The sequence below is a fragment of the Carettochelys insculpta genome, chromosome 22 (genome assembly GCF_033958435.1).
Source record: "Carettochelys insculpta isolate YL-2023 chromosome 22, ASM3395843v1, whole genome shotgun sequence".
NCBI classification, from domain to species: domain Eukaryota; kingdom Metazoa; phylum Chordata; order Testudines; family Carettochelyidae; genus Carettochelys; species Carettochelys insculpta.
The window spans coordinates 23,571,292-23,590,563 of record NC_134158.1 but is presented as its reverse complement, the minus strand read 5'-3'; the positions used below and the strand labels follow the sequence as shown (position 1 = coordinate 23,590,563).

General features: G+C 61.9%; 1 protein-coding gene across 1 annotated transcript; it reads right to left on the bottom strand.

Moving 5' to 3' along the window:
* Positions 1-795: 795 nt before the first annotated feature.
* On the bottom strand, positions 796-7,384 carry PPP1R14A (protein phosphatase 1 regulatory inhibitor subunit 14A). Its single transcript, XM_075016383.1, has 4 exons — positions 7,130-7,384; positions 2,456-2,536; positions 2,025-2,057; positions 796-1,102 (listed from the first exon to the last, which is right to left on the bottom strand). Exons 1-4 carry the CDS (start codon positions 7,334-7,336, stop codon positions 1,010-1,012), a joined length of 414 nt encoding a protein of 137 aa, XP_074872484.1. The 5' UTR covers positions 7,337-7,384; the 3' UTR covers positions 796-1,009.
* Positions 7,385-19,272: the final 11,888 nt, after the last annotated feature.

Sequence of the window (19,272 nt, the reverse complement as noted above, 5' to 3'; positions counted from 1 at the left end):
AGCAGCTGGTGCATGCCTCCCCCGCCCCAGGGCACAGCAGGGAGGCTGCAGGCAGCAGAGTGACAAATCTCAGGCGTGGGCCCTGCCACCCCAGCGCCATCCCTGCAGCTCCCTGCTGGCTCAGGGGTAGAGCCTGCCCAGGGCTGGCTGCAGCCTGGGGCTCCCCCTCAGCCAAGCACCTGGCAGGGGGTGGGACACAGGCAAGGCCCTGGGCATGGCGAGATAAGGAGCTGCCTAGGGCCAGTGCACCCATCACATGCGCCAGCTCAGTCCAGCCCGGAGGCAGGCAGCTCCCATGGGCAGCGGCTGGGCGTAAAGCAGAGGAGGAAGAAGCTGGATGGGGTCCACACAATAGCAGCCTCAGCCCCACCACCTGAGCCCCCACACCAGCCAGCCCCACGGGAGCAAGCCTGGGAGAGCCGCTTTTACCACCACCGCCACCAGGCACGGAGCTGCCGCAGCTGCCCAGCCCTGCAGGGGGGGGCGGATTTCCCACTGGCCCAGGCCTGTCCTCAGCCTGGTGCTCTGCCAGGCCCAGCCCCCTGCCTGGATGCAGCTGTGCAATGGGTTCTCGCCCACCCCAGCTCAGATGGGTGGGGCTGTGCCCCCCAAGCTGGCCTGGGAGCCCTGCCAGCAGATCACCAGTAGCTGCAGCCAGGGCAGCTCTGCCAGGCTCAGCCAAGGCTGCCCCAGCTTGGGTTGTGTCCTGGCCAGGGCAGTGCAGGTGGGGGGCTGGACACGGCAGCTCCCCACCAGCCGAGCCGAATGGTGCAACACCCGCAGCAGGGACCAGGCCAGCGTGCCAGAGCAAGGCTTTATTACAGGCCAGGTAGCCCCAGTGGCTCGGCTCACCGGAGGGTCACATGGTGGCCAGGCTGGAGAAATACGCCCAGGGGCTGGGTGCCTGGCAGGGCCAAGCGCGCACTTGCCCCCCCAGCAAACCCTGCCCCTGGCTGCAGCAGCAGGGCCTCGGTCGTCTGCAGAAGCTGCTGCTCTGGCTGGGCCAGGGTCATGCTCGCTCCTGGATCTCTGGGCTGGGCTGTCGCAGGACCTGCTGCTTCTGCAGCCCCTGAAGCTTGTGCAGCAGCTCCTGCACGAAGGCCTGTGGGAGGCAGAGACCTGTGGTCAGCCCCTGGAGGTGGACATCCCTGCGCCCCCCAGAACTCCCCAGTCCAGGCACCCCACCCCACAGCTCCTGGCCAAGAGCTCCCAGCAGCAGCGGAGAATTCCCAGCAGGGTTCCAAGCCACTCGCTCACTGGGACACCCGGGTGCCCAGCACAGGGGCATCTGGGTGCCAGAGGGCTCAGGGGGAGGATGTACCAGGAGGGAGAGATTTTTGCAGGCTGGGTGCCCCGGCAGCGCCTGGAGGGAGCAGGCCAGGGGTGTGCTGGGAGGAGGGGGGAGGGGCCAGGCGCTAGCAGCCCCATGGGGGCAGGACACGGCTGCAGCTGAGCTAGGCATTATCACCCCACACTGCCGTCCGGGGACACGGCCCAGCTGCCCCAAGCCACCACCAGCTCTCAGCCACCAACAGCCCAGGGCGGCGCACCGCAGTTGGGTCTGAAGGGGGCCCTGGAACAGGACTGGTGCTGAGTCTTGGGGGGAGGGCAGGATGCTAGCCCTGAGCCCTGTACCTCCCCCTCCCCACCCCACTAAGGGGCACCAGGGTGGGCCACAGCTCCCTCCTGTGAGCAGCTTGCTGCCTGGCCAGCCACCAGCGAGCCGGGGTGCGGGGGAGTTCCCACCGAGGAGGCAGCAGAGGACTGAATGCTTTTCCCTTTTAAAGACCTGAGCAGCAGCTCTGATGGGCTCGGCCTTCCCATGGGGACAGCGAGAGCAGCCAGCCAGGGTCAGCCTGGGGAGACAGCACGCAGCACGGGCTGCAAGCTCTGGGGAGGGGCTGCCGCCACTGGCTGGCTGGCGCCCAAGGCCCTGGCTGGGGTGCAGGGCCCAGCCGGTGCAAGGGAGCGGTGCGTGGCCCCAGAGGTGAGGCTGGGGGTCTTGGCAGCTGCCAGCCACTCACCTGCGTGTTGCTCTGACACGACTTCAGTATGCCCTGGAAAGAGAGACAGAGCTGAGGGCAGCACCTGGGCTGCTGCCAGCTGTGGGCCCCCAGCCCCACGGGATAACCCAGCCCAGCTCTTCCCTCCCCCAGCTGCCCCCCACACGCCACAGCGAGCCAGGGACGCCCAGTGGAGCAGCTGGGAGAACGTGCCAGCTGCCCCCACCTCTGGGCACTGGAGCCATGCCATGGGGTGGGTGCGGCAGGAGGCCAGGCTGCCTGGGCCCAGGGGCACATGTGGGGCCCCCAGGAGAAGGTCTCACACGGCTCGGAGGAGAAGCCCTGGAACGGGCCCTTTGAGAGCAGGTGCCCCGCGCAGCTAGTGCTGCCTGACCACCTGGGCCAGCGCAGAGCCCGGGAAGGGAGGGGGCTGGCAGGGCCCCAGCACCTACCTGCAGCTGCGCAGCCCGAGCCTCATCTGTGTCCAGCTCCAGGAGCTCATCGATGTTCACTTCACCCGGCATCTCGGCCTCCTGCAACGAGCCAAGCTCAGGAGGGGGAGGGGAGGGGAGGCCTGCAGCATTGGTGGATGGGGGGCTCGGGGAAACGGGGGCCTGCAGCCTGGGAGGGGGGAAAGGGAGAGGGGAGCCACAGCCCCCACTGCTGGGCTGCCAGGTCTATGCTGCCATCTGGTAGGCCAGGGCCGCCCAGGCAGAGCCCAGCACGGCCAGCTAGAGGAAGCTGGGGCCAGGGGGCTCCTACCGTCAAGGCCAGAAATGCACCCCCCGGCCTGGCCCAGGCCACAGCCCCCGATCTCCTAGGGCAGAGGCGCTGGAACCAGGCCCCCCCACTCTGAAATGCGCAGCCAGAGATCCCCAGGGAAATCCAGTGGGGGGAGGGGAGGTTTCCAACTGTCTGAATCTGTCTGGGTTCAGCCTCCAGCTCAGACCCTCAGCTGGACGCCAGGCGACAGTCCCCAGCCCCTCTGCTGGGCACTGAACTTCACTCTGGGGAGCTGCGAGCGGCTGAATGAGGGTGGGACCCCTCAGCGACCGTGAGCTGGAGCAGCGGACAGGACGTAGGGGCTGCAAACCGAGCTCTGCCCCAGGGCCCCCAGCGCCAGATGCCGCCTCCGGCAGGGGCTTGGCCACTCACCCCATGTGGTGAGCCAAGCCCTCCTGGACCCTCATCGCTGAGCCGGGGACATGGCAGCCACTTCCTTCCTCAGCCGCCCGTCCTTGTGCCCTGGGACCAGCGAGGGCCTAGCCCCCCGCCCAGCAGCAGCGGACCCCCCACCACTGTCCTAGCGCCCGGTCCCCGCAGAGCCCTGCCCGAGCGCGGTACCCCAGGGGGGCCCAGCCTGTCCTCCACATCCTCCCCACCACTCCCACCCATGCGCCAGCTGGCAGCGCCCCCTCCCCTGGGGCCAGGCTGCTCCCACTACGCCAGGTACACACAGCCCCATTGTCCCGCCGGTGCCCAGCGCTGCCAGGCTGCAAACCCAGCACCCAGCACCCCGTGGTCACAGGCCCCTCCTCCCGCCAGCCCCCCGCCCTGCTCGGCTCCGCTTGGCTGGGCCACGCGGGGGTCTGGCTGAGCAGCTCATGGTGGGGGTGGAGGGCAGCTCTGCCCCACAGCCTGGAGCCAGCCTCTTTCTGGAGGAGGGACAGACGGAAGCTCCCCTCCCCCACCTGCTCCCAGGGGGAGGAGCGTTTCCTGACAATGGAACAGCTGTTCCCAGGCCCTCCCCATCTGGCCTGGAGAAGGGGGGTGGGCTAAACCAGGAGCCCCCCATACACTTAGCAACCCCAGCCAAGGGGATCTGGGCCCCACCCCCCAGTGCAGCCCTCCCCTGCCCTACTGGCTCTGGAGAAGGGGGGTTCCCCAGGGATGCAGTGTTTGGGGCCCACAGGTGGCAGCTGACTGTCATGCGCCCCACAACCCAGCCAGGCCCACGAGTGCAGAGAGGGCCTGTCTGCCCCCCATGGCGAGCAGGACAGCAGAGGGGATCTTGGATGTGAGCAGATGGCAGCAGAAGGCCAGGGCCCCGGGTGCAGAGAAGGCTGCGCTGGTGCAGGGGACACCCCCAAACACCTCTGGGCGCCAGGGGAACTATCCCCTGGGGGCCGAGCACAGGGCCTTCCCAGCCCCCCACAAACACAGCACCTGCTGCACAAGTCTAAGCTGTACCACAAACCGCAGCCGCCCCTCTCCAGTTCTGCTTCCTGCTGAGCGAGCCCAGCCCAGAGCACCTGGGACGGCCCAGCTGGCGTGTGGGGAGCCGGGTGCCAGCCTCGCCGGCTCCTGCCCCACAAGCCAAGCGCAGGCTGCAGGGGGCCCAGACCTGGCCTGAGTAGCAGGGGGCAGCCCCTCACAGGCTGGGCAGCATGAGCCCCACATGCATCTTCAGGGCCCTGCCCCACAGCACCCAGCCCCAACCAAGGGCTGGACCAGGCTAGGCCCTGAGCTCACACCGGAGCAAGCTGCTGCTGTGCAAAGAGCTGAGCCTGTCTGGCCCCCTCCACACAGCTCCTCCTGTGCTGCCGCAGAGCTGCCTTGCTGGGGGCTGGGTGTCCGCAGGGCCCTGGCAGGAAGCAGGGGCAAGTCAGAGGGACCCGTGTGGCCCTCGCCTGTCCCAGGCGCCCGCATTAACAGCTGCTGTCTGCACTGTGCTGGGGCAAACACCTAGTGCAGACACTGCCCTGGCGCATGGCCCAGCCACAAGAGCGCAGCTCCCTCAGGGCAAGGCTCCTTCGCCCCTTGCCTGGGGATAAAGGCAGCTGGGGCTCTCCAGGCCAGCCCAGCCCAGCTGCCGCTCTCTCCTTTCATGGATGAGTGGAGGCAGAAGAGAGTCTGCTTTTTTGTAGCCGCCCAGCAGCCAGCCAGGCAGGCGGAAATGCTTCGGAGTTTGGCCACAGAAGGAGAAATTGAAAAGCAGCAGCAAGGTGCATTTCAGGGCTCTGGAAAAGCAGCCTGGCCCCGAATCTTCAGGCCCCTGGGCAGTCACAAGCCTCCAGGCCAAACGATTCCCCTGCTCAGCACTGGCGGGCACAGCTGTGCTGGGTGCAGACAACGGGGCCCGAGATCCAGAAGACACGGGCCGGCGTGTCCCCAGAGAGCTGCACGGCTTGTCAAGAGTCCCAGCACACGCAGCTCAGCCCCGTTCACTGCACACACCCCAGCCTGAGCCCCTCGCCACAAGGCAGAGAAGTCACAGAGAGTGCGGCTGGCCTGAAAGCTGACCCTGGATCACAGATGGCTCAAGGGACCCTCCAAGCCCAGACTGGAGACCCCTTGCAGGGCCGTGGGGCCCGAGCAGTGGCAGGCCCCTTATGACAGCTCCAGGGGGCTGCCTGCATTTCCCTTTAGAGGCAGCTGGACCTGCAGAGGCCCACGGGGGAAGGAGCCCTGAATCTCAGGCCCATTCCTTGTTCAGTCCCAGGTTCAGGACAGCTGGGGAGTCCTGGCTTATGGCTGCTGCAGCCCAGCCCACAGCAAAGGGCCCTTGTCCGACCTGACGGCCCCAGCAGCCAGCCTGGCCAGAGGTGCCACGCCAGCCCTCTGCAGCCACATTGCCCCCCAAAGCTGAGTGTGTGCCCCAGGCCCAGGAGCTGGCATGGGGCCCTGGAAGTCAGCCTGGAGCTCCCCACCCATTCCCCCTGCCTCTAGACCAGGAGCCATAGCCCTGGAGCCCACGTCCTTAGCTGAGCCCATGGGAGAGGGGGTCTCAAAATCAGGCCAACCTTGGCCCCCGCAGGCCCAGTCCTGGCCCACGGCCCCTCTCAGCCAAAGGCTCTGGGAGGGGAGAGGAGCCTAATGGTGCTTGTGGGGGCGGGGTGAGAGCAGGGAGCCTGGCTGCCTGGGTCTGGTGGTTGGAACAGGGGCCAGGACTCCTGGGTGCTCTCCCTGGGAATGGGAGGGAAGTGGTTAGAGCTGGGGAAGTGGGGGCTGGTGGGCAGAGCAGAGCGACTCCTGCGGGTGCCAGGACTCCTGAGTTTTCTCCCTGGGGAGGGCAGTGGCAGCTAGTGGTCACAGGTGGGGGGGGCAGGTCATCAGAACTCGTGGTTCCTCTTCCACCTGGGGGGGGCCTGGTGATTAGAGGGGGGGTGGGGGGGGCAGGACTCCTCAGTTCTTTCTGGCTTTCGGAGTGCAGCAGAGGCTCCAGCCCTTGGAGGGGAGGGAGGGGCAGGACTCCTGGGTTCGTGCCAGGCAGTGGGGGCTGGTGGTTGCGGGGGTCAGGGCAGGATTTCTGGGATTGCTCTGGGCAGCGGGGGCTGGTGGCTGGGGGGTTCCGGGTCAGGACTGCTGGGTTCACTCCGGGCAGTGGGGGCTGGTGGCTGGGGGGGGGCGTCCAGGGAGCGGCAGGACTCCTGGGTTCACTCCGGGCAGTGGGGGCTGGTGGCTGGGGGGGGGCGTCCAGGGAGCGGCAGGACTCCTGGGTTTGCTCCGGGCAGTGGGGGCTGGTGGTGGTCCGGGGGGGGGGGGCAGGACTCCTGGGTTCGCTCCGGGCAGCGGGGGCTGGTGGCTGGGGGGGTCCGGACTCCTGGGTTTGCTCCGGGCAGCGGGGGCTGGTGGGGGTCCGGGGGGTCCGGACTCCTGGGTTCGCTCTGGGCAGAGGGGGCTGGTGGCTGTGGGGGGTCCGGACTTCTGGGTTCGCTCCGGGCAGCGGGGGCTGGTGGCTGGAGGGGTCCGGGGGGGCAGGACTCCTGGGTTCGCTCCGGGCAGCGGGGGCTGGTGGCTGGAGGGGTCCGGGGGGGCAGGACTCCTGGGTTCGCTCCGGGCAGCGGGGGCTGGTGACTGGAGGGGTCCGGACTCCTGTGCTCTCTCCGGGCGGGGGGGGATCCGGGGGGGCAGGACTCCTGGGTTCGCTCCGGGCAGCGGGGGCTGGTGGCTGGAGGGGTCCGGGGGGGCAGGACTCCTGGGTTCGCTCCGGGCAGCGGGGGCTGGTGGCTGGGGGGGTCCGGACTCCTGGGCTCGCTCCGGGCAGCGAGGGCTGGTGGCTGGGGGACCCCGGACTCCTGGGCTCGCTCCGGGCAGCGGCGCTACCGCACGGCCCTGCCCCGGTCCCCGCAGGGGCCAAGCTCTGTGCCGCGGCACCCGGGAGCCGCCCCCGCAGCGCAGCTCACCCGGCCCCGGTACAGCTCCTCCAGCCGCCCGTCGATCCACTGCTCGGTGTCCAGCCGCCGCTGCAGCTCCCGCCGGTCGTACTTCACCGTCACGCGGGCCTGGCGCCGCTGGATGCCGGGGCTGCGGGCCGGCTCCGCCCGGGGGCTGCCCGGGGAGCGCGCCGGGGACCTCCGCCCCAGCCGCCTGCCCACCCGGTTCGCAGCCATCGCCGCCGCGGGAGCAGCCCGGCCGGGCCGCGGCTTATGGAGGGGCGGGGCCCGGGGCGGGGCGGAGCAGGGCGAGACCCCGGGGCAGGGTGGGGGGCACCACGTGGGAGCGGGGCTGGGGGGGCACCGGGCGGTGTGCAGGGTTGGGGGAGTGCACCGGGGGGGAGCAGGGCTGGGGGAGGCACTGGGAGGGAGCAGGGTTGGGGAGTGGACCAGGCGGGATCAGGGCTGACGGGGCACCGGGGGGGAGCAGGGCTGGGTGCCTGGCGCAGGGGGAGTTTTGCCTGGCTCAGCCCGGCTGTATCAGTCATGGGCCCCTGGGCAGGTTGGAGCTGGCAGCCAGCCCCCAGCTCCATGGCACAGACGCAGGTGGTGACCCAGCACAGCCCCATTCAGAGAAAACTGATCTCACCGCCCTTCCCCACAGCCCTGCCCCGGGCCCCTTTCCTTCCTGTGGGGCCAGCCCCTCCCCACCAGCTGCTTCCAGCCTGCAAACCTGGGGCCAGGCCCCGGGGGACACAGGAACTGCCAACTGCCGCCACTGAGTGACCCTGAGCCCCTCTTCCTGCCCAGCCCCCACTAACCCCCGAGATCCCTGCATGGGCCCAGAAAAGCCAGACACAGCCCTGGCCTGGCCACTGTCCCACAGCCCTACTGGGAGCATGACTGGTGTGTCCTGCAGTGGTTGGGCCTTGTTACACCTGGGCTCCAGAGGCAGCAAAGGACGGTCTGGAGAAGCCTCTCCCCTCCCTTCCTGCCCACACTCGGTTGCTGGAGTCACTGCCCAGCTGCCCAGCTCCAGGCTGGCTGGCAAAGCCCCCCTCTTGGCTGCCAGGGCTGAGCAGGCTGGAGTTAGGAAGAGACTTTCCCCTGTAATCTCTCAGGCCTGGCTCATGGGCCAGGCTGGCCTTGGCCTGCTGCAGCTCCCAGCCTCACCTGTGCTCCAGAGCAGCAGGGGAGAGAGGTGCAGAAAGACAACCCACGCCTGCTCTGCACCCCGGGTGGGCCAGCCCTGGTGACGTCCTGGATCACGCAGCCAGCTGGGTGAAGCAGCGAATAGACACTCAGCTGCCTGCCCCCCCAGGCCAGCGGCCCATGCACTAGGTGGGGTTCCTGTCTGCAGCAGTGGCTGTGAGCTGCTTGCCCAGCATCGGGCGCCCCAGAGCTCCCAGGGAGCACTCAGCTGCTGTGCACCTGGGAGTGTCCCTGGAGAGCCAGGCTGTGGCGGGGCAGGGTGTGATGGGGCCTTAGAAAATTGGCTTATGAATATGCATAACTCAAAGATGATTTATGCACAATAGGTCCTGTAACATCAATTGTACAGTTACCGTCTGCTGGATCTGTATGTCCTCCGTGTGTGCACTTGTAAGTGAAGTGCAGCTCTTCATAATTCCACATGTGCTCATAAGAGCCATTGCAGAGGCTCCAGAAACACACTGACTCGGTACTCAAAGCAATGACCTGTGAATGGTCGACTTTGTCCGATAAGCCCAAACTGTGCTTGGTCCTAGAAAGACACCTGACCATGCCACCTGGTAGCAGAATCCACCTTGGCTGCAGTATTTTCCCATGGGGATGGGATGAGGATGGGGAGCCAGACGAAGGGTTCCCATCTATTTATGCAATGGGAAGAAGCAATTAGTCTTTTTGTTGTCAGCTGACTTTGAAAGTGCCTGGCCGGCGCTAAGAGGATACAAAGAACTCTGAAGAGTGTAGACACAGCCAGAGTAAAGCTCAGCTCTGGCCTGAAGCTTTTTACCTGAGATAAGAGAGGCTGTTTAGAGAAAGGGCGTGCAAAGTGTGGGATGGGCCCCCTCAGGCATGTGTGAAACTTTGTAAGGGGGCCCAGCACCATCGGCTGCTGGGTCTCAGGCTCAGCCGTCTCTTCAAAATGCTGAATTCTCTCACTGGTTTTTGCCAAAACAAAAAGCAGTCAAGTAGCACTTTAAAGACTAGCAAAATAGTTTATTAGGTGATGAGCTTTCGTGGGACAGACCCACTTCTTCAGACCAGAGCCAGACCAGAACAGACTCTGTCCCACGAAAGCTCATCACCTAATAAACTATTTTGCTAGTCTTTAAAGTGCTACTTGACCGCTTTCTGTTTGGATAGTGTACAGACTAGCCCGGCTCCCTCTCTGTTACTGTTTTTTGTGTCTGCGCATCCACATTTCTACACCCATTCGCTGAGTTTTTACATCCTTCAGACTGAGTTTCTTGCACATGGCAAAAGGGCTGTTTTATCTGAACAGAACAGAAACTCCGTCGTTCAGATGACACTGGACAGGCTGGGAAGGGGCCCTGCTAATTGCAGGCACAAAAAGTGAGGCCAATGTAAAACGTTTGCTCCCCCTCCCCCCCGGCGTCAGATAAGTGTTTGCATATAACAAGTCTCTTAGTGGATTAGAAATAGCTGGTGATTTTGTTTATTTACAGTTAGTAGCTTCCTGGAATCTGTTTTCACTTGCAACTACTGAATTCCTACTTTTTACACTTAAACACCCTTTTCTTCGCTGTCAAGCCCCATGTAGGTAGTTGTTACCCTGTGCAATGATAAGGGGGCAAATCTGAACTTATGAAGTCATTTTTATTTCTTCTCCTCCCCCTCGCCCCTAGATTCTTATTTCTGCTCCATATCTGATGCAGTGGGTCCCATCCCCGAAAGCCCATGACTGAATGCAGACAACGGTCAGGTGCTGCAGGGCTGCTTGGTTTTTCTGACCTTATGAGCTCTCTGTGTGTAAAGTGTTGCACGGAGTAAGACAGATTTCTTTGGAAGCTGGTTTCCTGGGGGCTGCGGAGCCCTCCCAGAGCTGAGCAGGTGCAGTTCCTGTGTTGCTCGGTGGGGTGAGAGTGTAACACCAACTCTGAGGTTTGGCTGGGGGAGACCAGCAGACGTGGTCTGGCAGCACAGGGTGGTGGGGTGCCCCAGTTCAGCATGCCAGCCTCCAGCCACCTGCAGGGCAATGGAGGGGCCCTGAGCAGGGCAGAGCCCTTATGCTTGGAGCTAGAGGGAGAGGAGGGCGGCTGTGTCAGCCTCTCATTTTCACAGCACCGTGGCAGGTGCCCTTTGCAGGAAGGAGGGAGGGCAGGCAGCCAGGCTGGGCCAGGGCTCTTGTTGAGGTGTCGTCCTGCTTCCCTGAAGCCTAAACAAGCTCAGCCCGGACAAAGGGAGGGAAGGCCAGCACCGGGCCTCTGGTGTCTGAGCTCAGTGGGGGCCCAGCACTGGGGAACACAGGCCCAAGCTGCTGTCTGGCCAGTCGTGCTGAGACCTGGTAGATTCATAGCACCGCAGGCTGTCAGGGCATTGCTGTTGAATTGCTTCTAGGCACCAGCTCACATAAGGCCTGGCAAAGAGAGAGGCTGGCCTGGGTCAGCCAAGCTCTTAGGAGCCACAGGGGGTAGACAAAGGGCACCCAAGGTGGAGCTGGCAGCTGCAGGACCCCAGTAGGGGGTTCGTTAGCTGAGCCCAGGAGGTCATGGTCACATCTGGGCCCCCTCTGGCCAGGCCTGGCAAGGGTGTCTCAGGACTTGGCCTCGCTCATGGAATGAGGGGTCCCCAGGCCCTGCCCCCAGCAGGCAGATGGACTCTCCCTCGGCAGGAGAACAGGGGGTTCTGGGGCGACAGGGACCCAGCGTAGAACAGACTTGTCAGCTATCATGGAGTGGGGGGAGTGCATGTGTGAGACTCAGGCTGGATGTGTGAGACAAGCAGAGCAGCTCCCAGTGGCTAAGGATGACCCTGGGGCTATAACCTAGGCTGGCAGGTAACACCTCTGCCCTGAACAAAGAGGAGGGAGGAGCCAAGCTGCGTTTGAATCGGAGGCGGCAGTTAGCAGCTGGAGGGGAGAGGGAGCTGGAAGGAGCCAGCCGGGGAGGGGCAAGCTACACCCCAGAGGGGCACCTCTCAGCTCCTCTCTCCAGGACGGGTTGGAATGACTGTCTCTGATTGCTGCACTGACTCTTCTGAGAGAAACTGGGCTTCTGTTGCCTAATAAACTTCCTATTCTACCTGCTGAGTGAGAGCCACTCCTGCCTGCGGCCAGGGTGCAGTGCACGGGGACCCCTGAATCCCATCCCATCAGCACATGGACCAGAGGCATCAGTACAATCCAGCCTGGGAGAGGAGCCCAGAGGGGTCCCTGAGCCGGTCCCTGGCCCCTTCCTCCCCCTGCAGCCAGCCCAGACCTACCACTTTCCAACTGCCCAGCTCCAACTCAGAAAGGCCAGGCCCCCGTGCCCGCCTTGGTCTGTTTCTGGGAGGAAAGGGCTCCCCTGGGTGCCTGGGTGACAAAGACCATAGAGGGTACACATATCAAGTCCTCACACCAAAACTCCCATCACCAGCTATGCACTGCTGGTGTGACAAGGGAAAATGGGGCAACACCTGGTGTTACTACAGGACAGCAGAAAACACATGTGACTGAACCAGGAGAATCAGATCCTCACAAACCCACTGCATCACCTCCAGCAAAGGTGCCCTGACAGATCCCAGCAGACACAACAAAGTTGTTTCTTTCCATCCCCCGTCCTTCCCAGGGCAGGAAGGGACCTCAGGAGGTCATCTAGTCCAGGATGAACCCCAACTAACTCATCCCAGCCAGGGCTTTGTCAAGCCGGGACTTAAAAACCTCTAGGGATGGAGAATCCACCACCTCTCTAGCTAACACATTCCAGTGCTTCACCACCCTCCTGGGGAAAGAGTTTTCCCTAATAGCCAACCTACTCCTCCCCCTCTGTAACTTCAGCCCATTGCTCCTTGTTCTGCCATCTGTCACCACTGAGAACAGCCTCTCTCCTGCCTCCTTAGAGCCCCCTTCAGGAAGCTGAAGGCTGCTGTCAAATCGCCCCTCAGTCTTCTCTTCTGTAAACTAAATAACCCAAATCCCTCAGCCTGTCCTCGTGGGCCGTGTGCTCCAGCTCCTAATTGTTTTTGTTGCCCTTCACTGAACCCGCTCCAAAGCCTCCACACCCTTTTCATACTGGGGCCCAGAGCTGGCTGCTCCAGATGTGGCCTCACCAGTGCCGAGTCGAGGGGAATAACAACTTCCCCAGATCTGCTGGAAATGCTGATTTCCAGCCTCTCACTCGCACACCCCAGCCCTCCCCCATGAACCCCAGGCCCCTGCTCTGGCTCCTGCACCTCTCTCGCGCCCACTACCAGTCCCGCTCGAGAGGACAGCAGGACGAGGCCAAGGCAGGCGCTTCTACAGAGCAATAACCACACGGTGGAAGGTCTCTATTATTAATTGTTACCTGGCTCTGTTACCATAATGCCGTGTATGGCTTAGAGGGGCTCAGTCGGCTTAACGCTACAGGGGAGTGTTTGTACCACGTAGTCCTCACGGGTTGTCATTGAACTCGCTTAACTCCAAGCAATGTTACCAGGTGTCCTGTATTTCACGCAGGGAAATATGGTCACCCTTTGCCCCAGTGTCTGCTCCTCCCTCCTGTGTGCCAACCCCTGCACCTCCTGCAGTCACGTGGGAAAACTGCCCCACCAGGACACACACAGCACCTGGCTTTGCTGTTCACTCCAACACAGGACGGCTGCTCCTTCTCCTCAAGGCGCCCGGGGGTGCACAAGGCAAGGGAGGAGAATGCAGCCCAGGTGGGACATGCCTGGAGTGTCGGGAGCCCTGGGCTGCGCACTGGAGGGACAGGGAGAGTGACTGTTTCCAGCCCAGGTTTCTTATTTTAAAAATGTATCTGTCACTGGCGGGGGGGGGGGGGCAGGACTTGGGCTCATTCTGGGACCCCCCCAAAATGACACAAACCTCGTGGTGGAGCGTTCCCAGGCTGCCCCCTTTGCAGCAGCTGAGCACCAGATCTGGCAGTCCCTGGCAGGCAGCTCCCTGTGCCCAAGCCGAGCCCACTGCTGCCTTCTGCTGGGGGAGAGAAGCCACAGAATGGAGACAAATTCCCACACCCAGGATGCAGGCTCAGGGGGTGAGGCTGGGCTCTGTCACCACTAGGCAGGGCAGCTGCAGGGCCCCGGACAAGGGGAGGGCTGTGGCTGTGGGCCCATGGAAGGGGCGGGGTCTCTGGCAGCAGCGGCAGGGCTGGGGTACGCCTGTCCCAGACTGCACTGCACAGGATCCAGCAGTGATTTAAAGGGGGCCCTGTGGTTGCAGAAGCAGCAGCGGCAGCCAGGATCCCCAGGCCCTTGTAAATTGCCGGGCCCCAGGGCAGCTGCCCTCTTTGATCCCTCGTTGGCCGGTGGGGCCCACTTCTGAGCCAGCTGCTGGGCAGGGAGACCAGCTGGCCTGGGCATGGGAAGTGGGCTTTCCCCAGGGCAGCTGGTGCAGGACCCAGGGCAGGAGACAGGCCTTTCCCCCAAAGGGCAGGTAACCACACTCCTGCTGGCTGGCAGGTGCCCTACGGCACAGGTTGTGCCCACGCTTAACCCATATTGTCCTGAGGGGACCTTCTCCAGTGCAGCAGCCCTTTCTGGGGACAGAGGTACTGTCTTCTCAGGGTTTAATCCCTCCATCACCTGGCACCCCCCCTCTCTGAGCCCCCAGCATGCCCCTCTCTGCCATGGGCCCCCCAGAGAGTCTCCTGGCTCTGCCCTGGGGTCGCTACTCCCAGAGAGAACAATGTGAGCAGAGCAACTCTGAGGCAGCGTAACAAAGGCAGTCACTGAGCGCTGAACCACAGGGTCTCTCCCGCCTGTGGGCCCAGCAGCCCCAGCACAGCGTGGCCGAGTCTGCCCTGCAGCCAGGGGGGCCAACCAGCTCCCTCTGCCTTGTCCAGCCACCCCATCTCTCCCCTGAGCCTCCAGTACCCCCCAGCTGCTCCTCCCCCCTCTTTTGCCCTTTGGCCTAGGCCACCAGGGGGTTCCCTCCACTTTTTTCCATCCATGTGCAAAATAAATGTTGTGTGCGGCTGCACACCACCAGTGTAAGCACACGCTGTGATGGGGTTCTGGGGTCCCCCAAGCTCTGCACCCCGGCCGTAGGCAGGAGAGTCTCTCACTCAGCAGTAAAACAGCAGGTTTATTAGCCGACAGGACACAGCATCATACAGAGGAGTCAGTACAGCCAGCAGAGACAGCCAGTCCAATTCATGTTGGGGAGAGGAGGCCCCGAGGGGCCCCCAGAGCCGGGGCCTTGCCCCCTCCTTGGTCTCTCTCTCCCTCAGCCCAGACTAACTGCTTCCAACTCCCAGTTCCAATTCAAACCCCTCAGGCTCCACCTCCTCCTTTGTCTGCAGTACAAAGGTGTTACCTGGTCGTCAGGGTTACCCTCAGCAGGAGCCCCACACCCTCTGTGAGCCACACACACACACACACACACACACACAGTTATCCTCCACTCCATCACATCTCTCCCCCCTTCCAGACCGAACTGAGCGGGGTCACTCAACTGGTGACCTGGGGAAGTTCGGGGCTCTCCCCTTGTGACAGGGCATTGGCTGTACCCTCTGTTCTCCCCTTGATGTGCACCACCTCCACGTCATAGTCCTACTGGGGGAGGCTCCAAGTCAGGAGCTTGGTCTTGGCCCTTTTCATGTGATGCAGCCGGGCAAATCCCTTTAGTTCCCTTGGGTTGGTTGGTCTCGCTGCTTCGGCCCCGGTCCGTCAGCCACGTTCTCAAGTCGGGCGGGCAGAGCCCATACAGATGCTGCAGCACCAACAGATCAAACAGGTGTTTTGTGGTCTGGGTCCTGCCCCATCTGACCACCAGTCCATACAGCTGCTCCAGCCAATGTCTGGAATTCAGTTACAGTCCAGTAACGGCAGGTACAAATGCTTCCACCCTTGGCATTCAGCCAGACCACCACAATGGCTGTGTGCCTCAGTTTCCCCTTCCATGCCACACAATAGGTTTGGAATGTTCCTCCTCATGTCAGAGGTTGCAAGACTAGTTACAGGGAACAATGGTGACATTTCAGAGTTACAGACTCCTTCAACATACAACTCATGCTTCTACATCAATGTCATCATGTCACATGGCTCTTTCCAAACATTCAGTGCATGGTACAATTCTACAGCTTTTGGTAGCAGCACCCCTTGGTTACAGCAGTCAGCGTGAGTAACAGAACAACCCCATTGCAACTGTACATTTACGTTGCTCTTTGGTAGACCACAACTTTTGTGTAACCTCCTTGAGAATCTGGTATTTTGGGGATAAATGGCTGAGGCCATTCTTAGCACCATCAAGTTCTAATAGTCTCTCTTGCCCCCTGGGGTGGAAATTTGATCTCTCTGGCTGTGCCCTCCCTTCTAACAAGAGCTGGGCCATTGATGATCTCAGGGAGATGCCCCCTCCCAGCCAGTCTGGAAATTTGCAAACCAAACTGCTTTCTGAGAGTTGTTTTGTGAGTCCCAGACGCAGAATCCACATGAAGGAATCCCTGTTTATCCCTTACTGGCCCACCAGGCCCACAGCTCCTTCATCCTTCCACCTCCAACTACTGCCTCCCCATGGAATCAGAAGTTGAATCCAGTATGAGAATATAAGTGTTTCCACCATCTGGAGATGGGGAATTGCTGGTGCTCTCCTGCATCCTACAGAGATTGGCTGTGCAGCTGTTTTACTTGGTTCTCACAGGGCTGCTCACATTCCCTGATAGTTTTTACTTTACTTGCACCAGCTTCCAGTTCCTGAGAAACTTTTACCCTGCCTGCTTTGGACCCTTCCAGAGCACAGCCAGTGGTTTCACACTCAGGCAGGTCCTGGCCATCAGGAGCTGAAACAAACTTCTCCCCAGGCAAAGGGCTGCTCTGGCTCTTACAGACAAGCACCTTTCCTGTTCACTCTCCTTCACCTCATTCCCATTTTCTGCAGTCCCCACAGACGGGTCAGGAAAAGTTTCAGGGAAATTCTCTTCCTGAAGAGCTTCCCCAAACAATAACTCACCCCTGTCTGCCTCCACGGGGGCACTGCACCCTTGAGCCACAACCAGCTCCTGGGTTTCACCTACACCCAGGATCACTTCTGGCCCATTAGGCAGATTCCCACGTAATCCCCCTCCAGGCAGACAGCCAGTACCACCGGACAGAAGGTTAGGGTCCCTTTCCTCCCCTCTGCTACCAGCTCCTTTATTTCATCAGTCAGCGTAACTCCATTGCCCGTCTGTTCTTGTGTCCTGGCGAGAGGATGACTCTGGTAGGACAGAGTCCTCTCAACCCCTCCCAGTAACACCTCAGCATCAGGCAAAGAACAAGTACCAGAATCATCTGGTCTCTGGGGTTCCCTGATGATACTAACTGGATCAGACCGAGTTAAAGCATCATCCCCCCTGAGAGACACAGAGGTAGGCCCACTTCCCATCTGGGCTTCAGCTGCTCTCAGATCCAGCTCTGGGATCTTGGCTCCATCTGGAGCCCCCACAGGCTCAGGCAAAGGATTCACTTCCCCAGAAGCAGAAGCACTTTTCTTGCACCAAGGACCAGTGTCCTTAGCAGGGATACCACTGCCCATCCCAGAGCCATTTCCTCTGCTCCAGCCCCCATGGCTGGATTCAGAGACACACCTGGAATGCTCTTTTCTGGTGGTTCCTTCTCCAGCCACCCCAGGCTGGGGAATCTTCCTCAGACAATGGGCTAGTTTCCTCATTGGCACCTTTTCCAAACGCAGGCTCTGCTCTCTCCCCAGGCTGCTGCTGCTGCTGTTTAACACAGACAGACAATGGGAGACACTTTCTCCTTTGTCCCAGCCCCCCGGCTGGTCTCCACACACACACAGAAGGTGGAGCAGCTTCTCTCACAGACAACCTGCCATTCCCAGTGGACAAGCTGCTTTCCTGCACAGACACACAGGCACCTTCCTCGGCCCAGGCCTGGAAAACTCTCCGCAGGTCTGTCTTGGCCACTAGTAGATGATGGGTTGGAATCGCTCCTTCCCTCCTTGAGCTGTGGCAGGCCACTCGGTTCAGAGCTCCAGGCAGTCCAGGGTTCCCTGCCCCGATCCGGGCTCACCTCTGCAGGATTTTCCTTAACCCTTAGCTCCGCCACTGCACATCCACGCTGCCTTGTCCAGCTCCTTTAATCTCAATTCGGTTTCCAGGTGCTGCCACTTCACAGCGGAGATGCTCAGCGTGGTTGCAGGCTCTGAGGCTGATGCCCTCTGCACCCCACGATTCCTGGAAGAATCCCTTCAGTGTGCCAGGCTCCTTGCGGGTCACAAGCTGCCCAGGGTTAGGCCGTAGGCCCCTCCGCCCTCTGGGACCGACTCCAACAGACTCTCAGAGGAACCCCTTCTTCAGTGTGACACCCGCTCTCAAGGACCATGAGCACACTGTCTTGGGAAGAACTCATTCAGCGTCAGCCTCCTCAGGGGTCACTTGTTCCTGGGGGTTGGGCTCTCGGCCCCTCCACCTTCTGGGACCGACTCCAACAGATTCCCAGGAGTAACCCCTCCTTGGGTGTGACACCCCCTCTCGAGGACCACGACCCCAGTTGCTTGGGTTCGGCCGCAGGCCCCTCCGCCTTGGGGAACTGCACCTCACTGCCCTTCAGCACACCTGGGTCTCGCAGGCCCCACTTCTTCCAGGGCCCCGGTCACTTACTGCTGGATGCTCCATCCTCGGGGTGCAGAACATCCCACTTCTGACACCAGTGTGATGGGGTTCTGGGGTCCCCCAAGCTCTGCACCCCGGCCGTAGGCAGGAGAGTCTCTCACTCAGCAGTAAAACAGCAGGTTTATTAGCCGACAGGACACAGCATCATACAGAGGAGTCAGTACAGCCGGCAGAGACAGCCAGTCCAATTCATGTTGGGGAGAGGAGGCCCCGAGGGGCCCCCAGAGCCGGGGCCTTACCCCCTCCTTGGTCTCTCTCTCCCTCAGCCCAGACTAACTGCTTCCAACTCCCAGTTCCAATTCAAACCCCTCAGGCTCCACCTCCTCCTTTGTCTGCAGTACAAAGGTGTTACCTGGTCGTCAGGGTTACCCTCAGCAGGAGCCCCACACCCTCTGTGAGCCACACACACACACACACACACACAGTTATCCTCCACTCCATCACACACGCTGCCGGCTGTGGGGGCTCTGCTGATCTGCTGGGTGGCATCTGAATCTCTCTGGGGCAGCCACCCAAGTGTTCAGCCTACAGGGAACGGTGGCCTGGGCCCTTCTATCATCCATCGTTTTTCCCTGCATGGCTGGGGCCAGCTGGTCACGTCTCAGGGTCCTCTTCCCGCAGCCCATTGTCCTCCCACTGGCCACACGCGGGGGAACACACGGGGCCACGTGTGCACCCTGTTGGGGTCTCCATTCTCCAGGCAAGTTCTGTGCAGGTCTCTCCCCCCTCGCTTCCTTAAACCAGGAGCGCCCAAGGGCTCCAAGTGCCACCCCACCTGCAGGCAACCCCTGGGAAACTCCCACGAGCCCTCACTTCATCACCCCTCCCATCTGGCAGCTCTTCCACCAGGGGTGAGAGCCAGTCCCCCTGCCACGGCTCTGCCCACAGCCGGACGGAAAGGGGCTCCTGGGTTCCAGCCAGGCTCTAGAAGAGACTGGGCCAGGCTTGGGATACACCTGGAAGCTGCAGGAACGGGACCAATTGGTTCTGTGGTTTAGTGGCTAGGAGCACACACGTGTGTGAGAGAGACAGTGCGTGTGCGTGCATGCGTGTGTGACAGTGAGTATGGGCGTACGTGGGAAGGAGTGTGTGCATGTGAAAGAAAGCGTGAGACAGGCTGGGGATGACCCCCTGGGGCTGTAACCTAAGCCCGCAGGTAACACCTTTGTCCCCGAACAAAGAGCGGGGAGGAGCCCGGCTGGCTTGTGCTGTCTCCCTGACGATGAATACACTTCCTGTTCTACCTGCTGAGCGAGTCACTCCTGGCTGCAGATGGGGCACGGAGCTTGGGGACCCCTGAACCCCATCACAGCAGGAGGCTCTGGAAATATCCCAGTCACAGCTCTGAGGTCACAGCCCAGGGCTCTCCCCTTGTCCAGGGAGGCTGTCAGGGCAAACCAATCTGTGGAA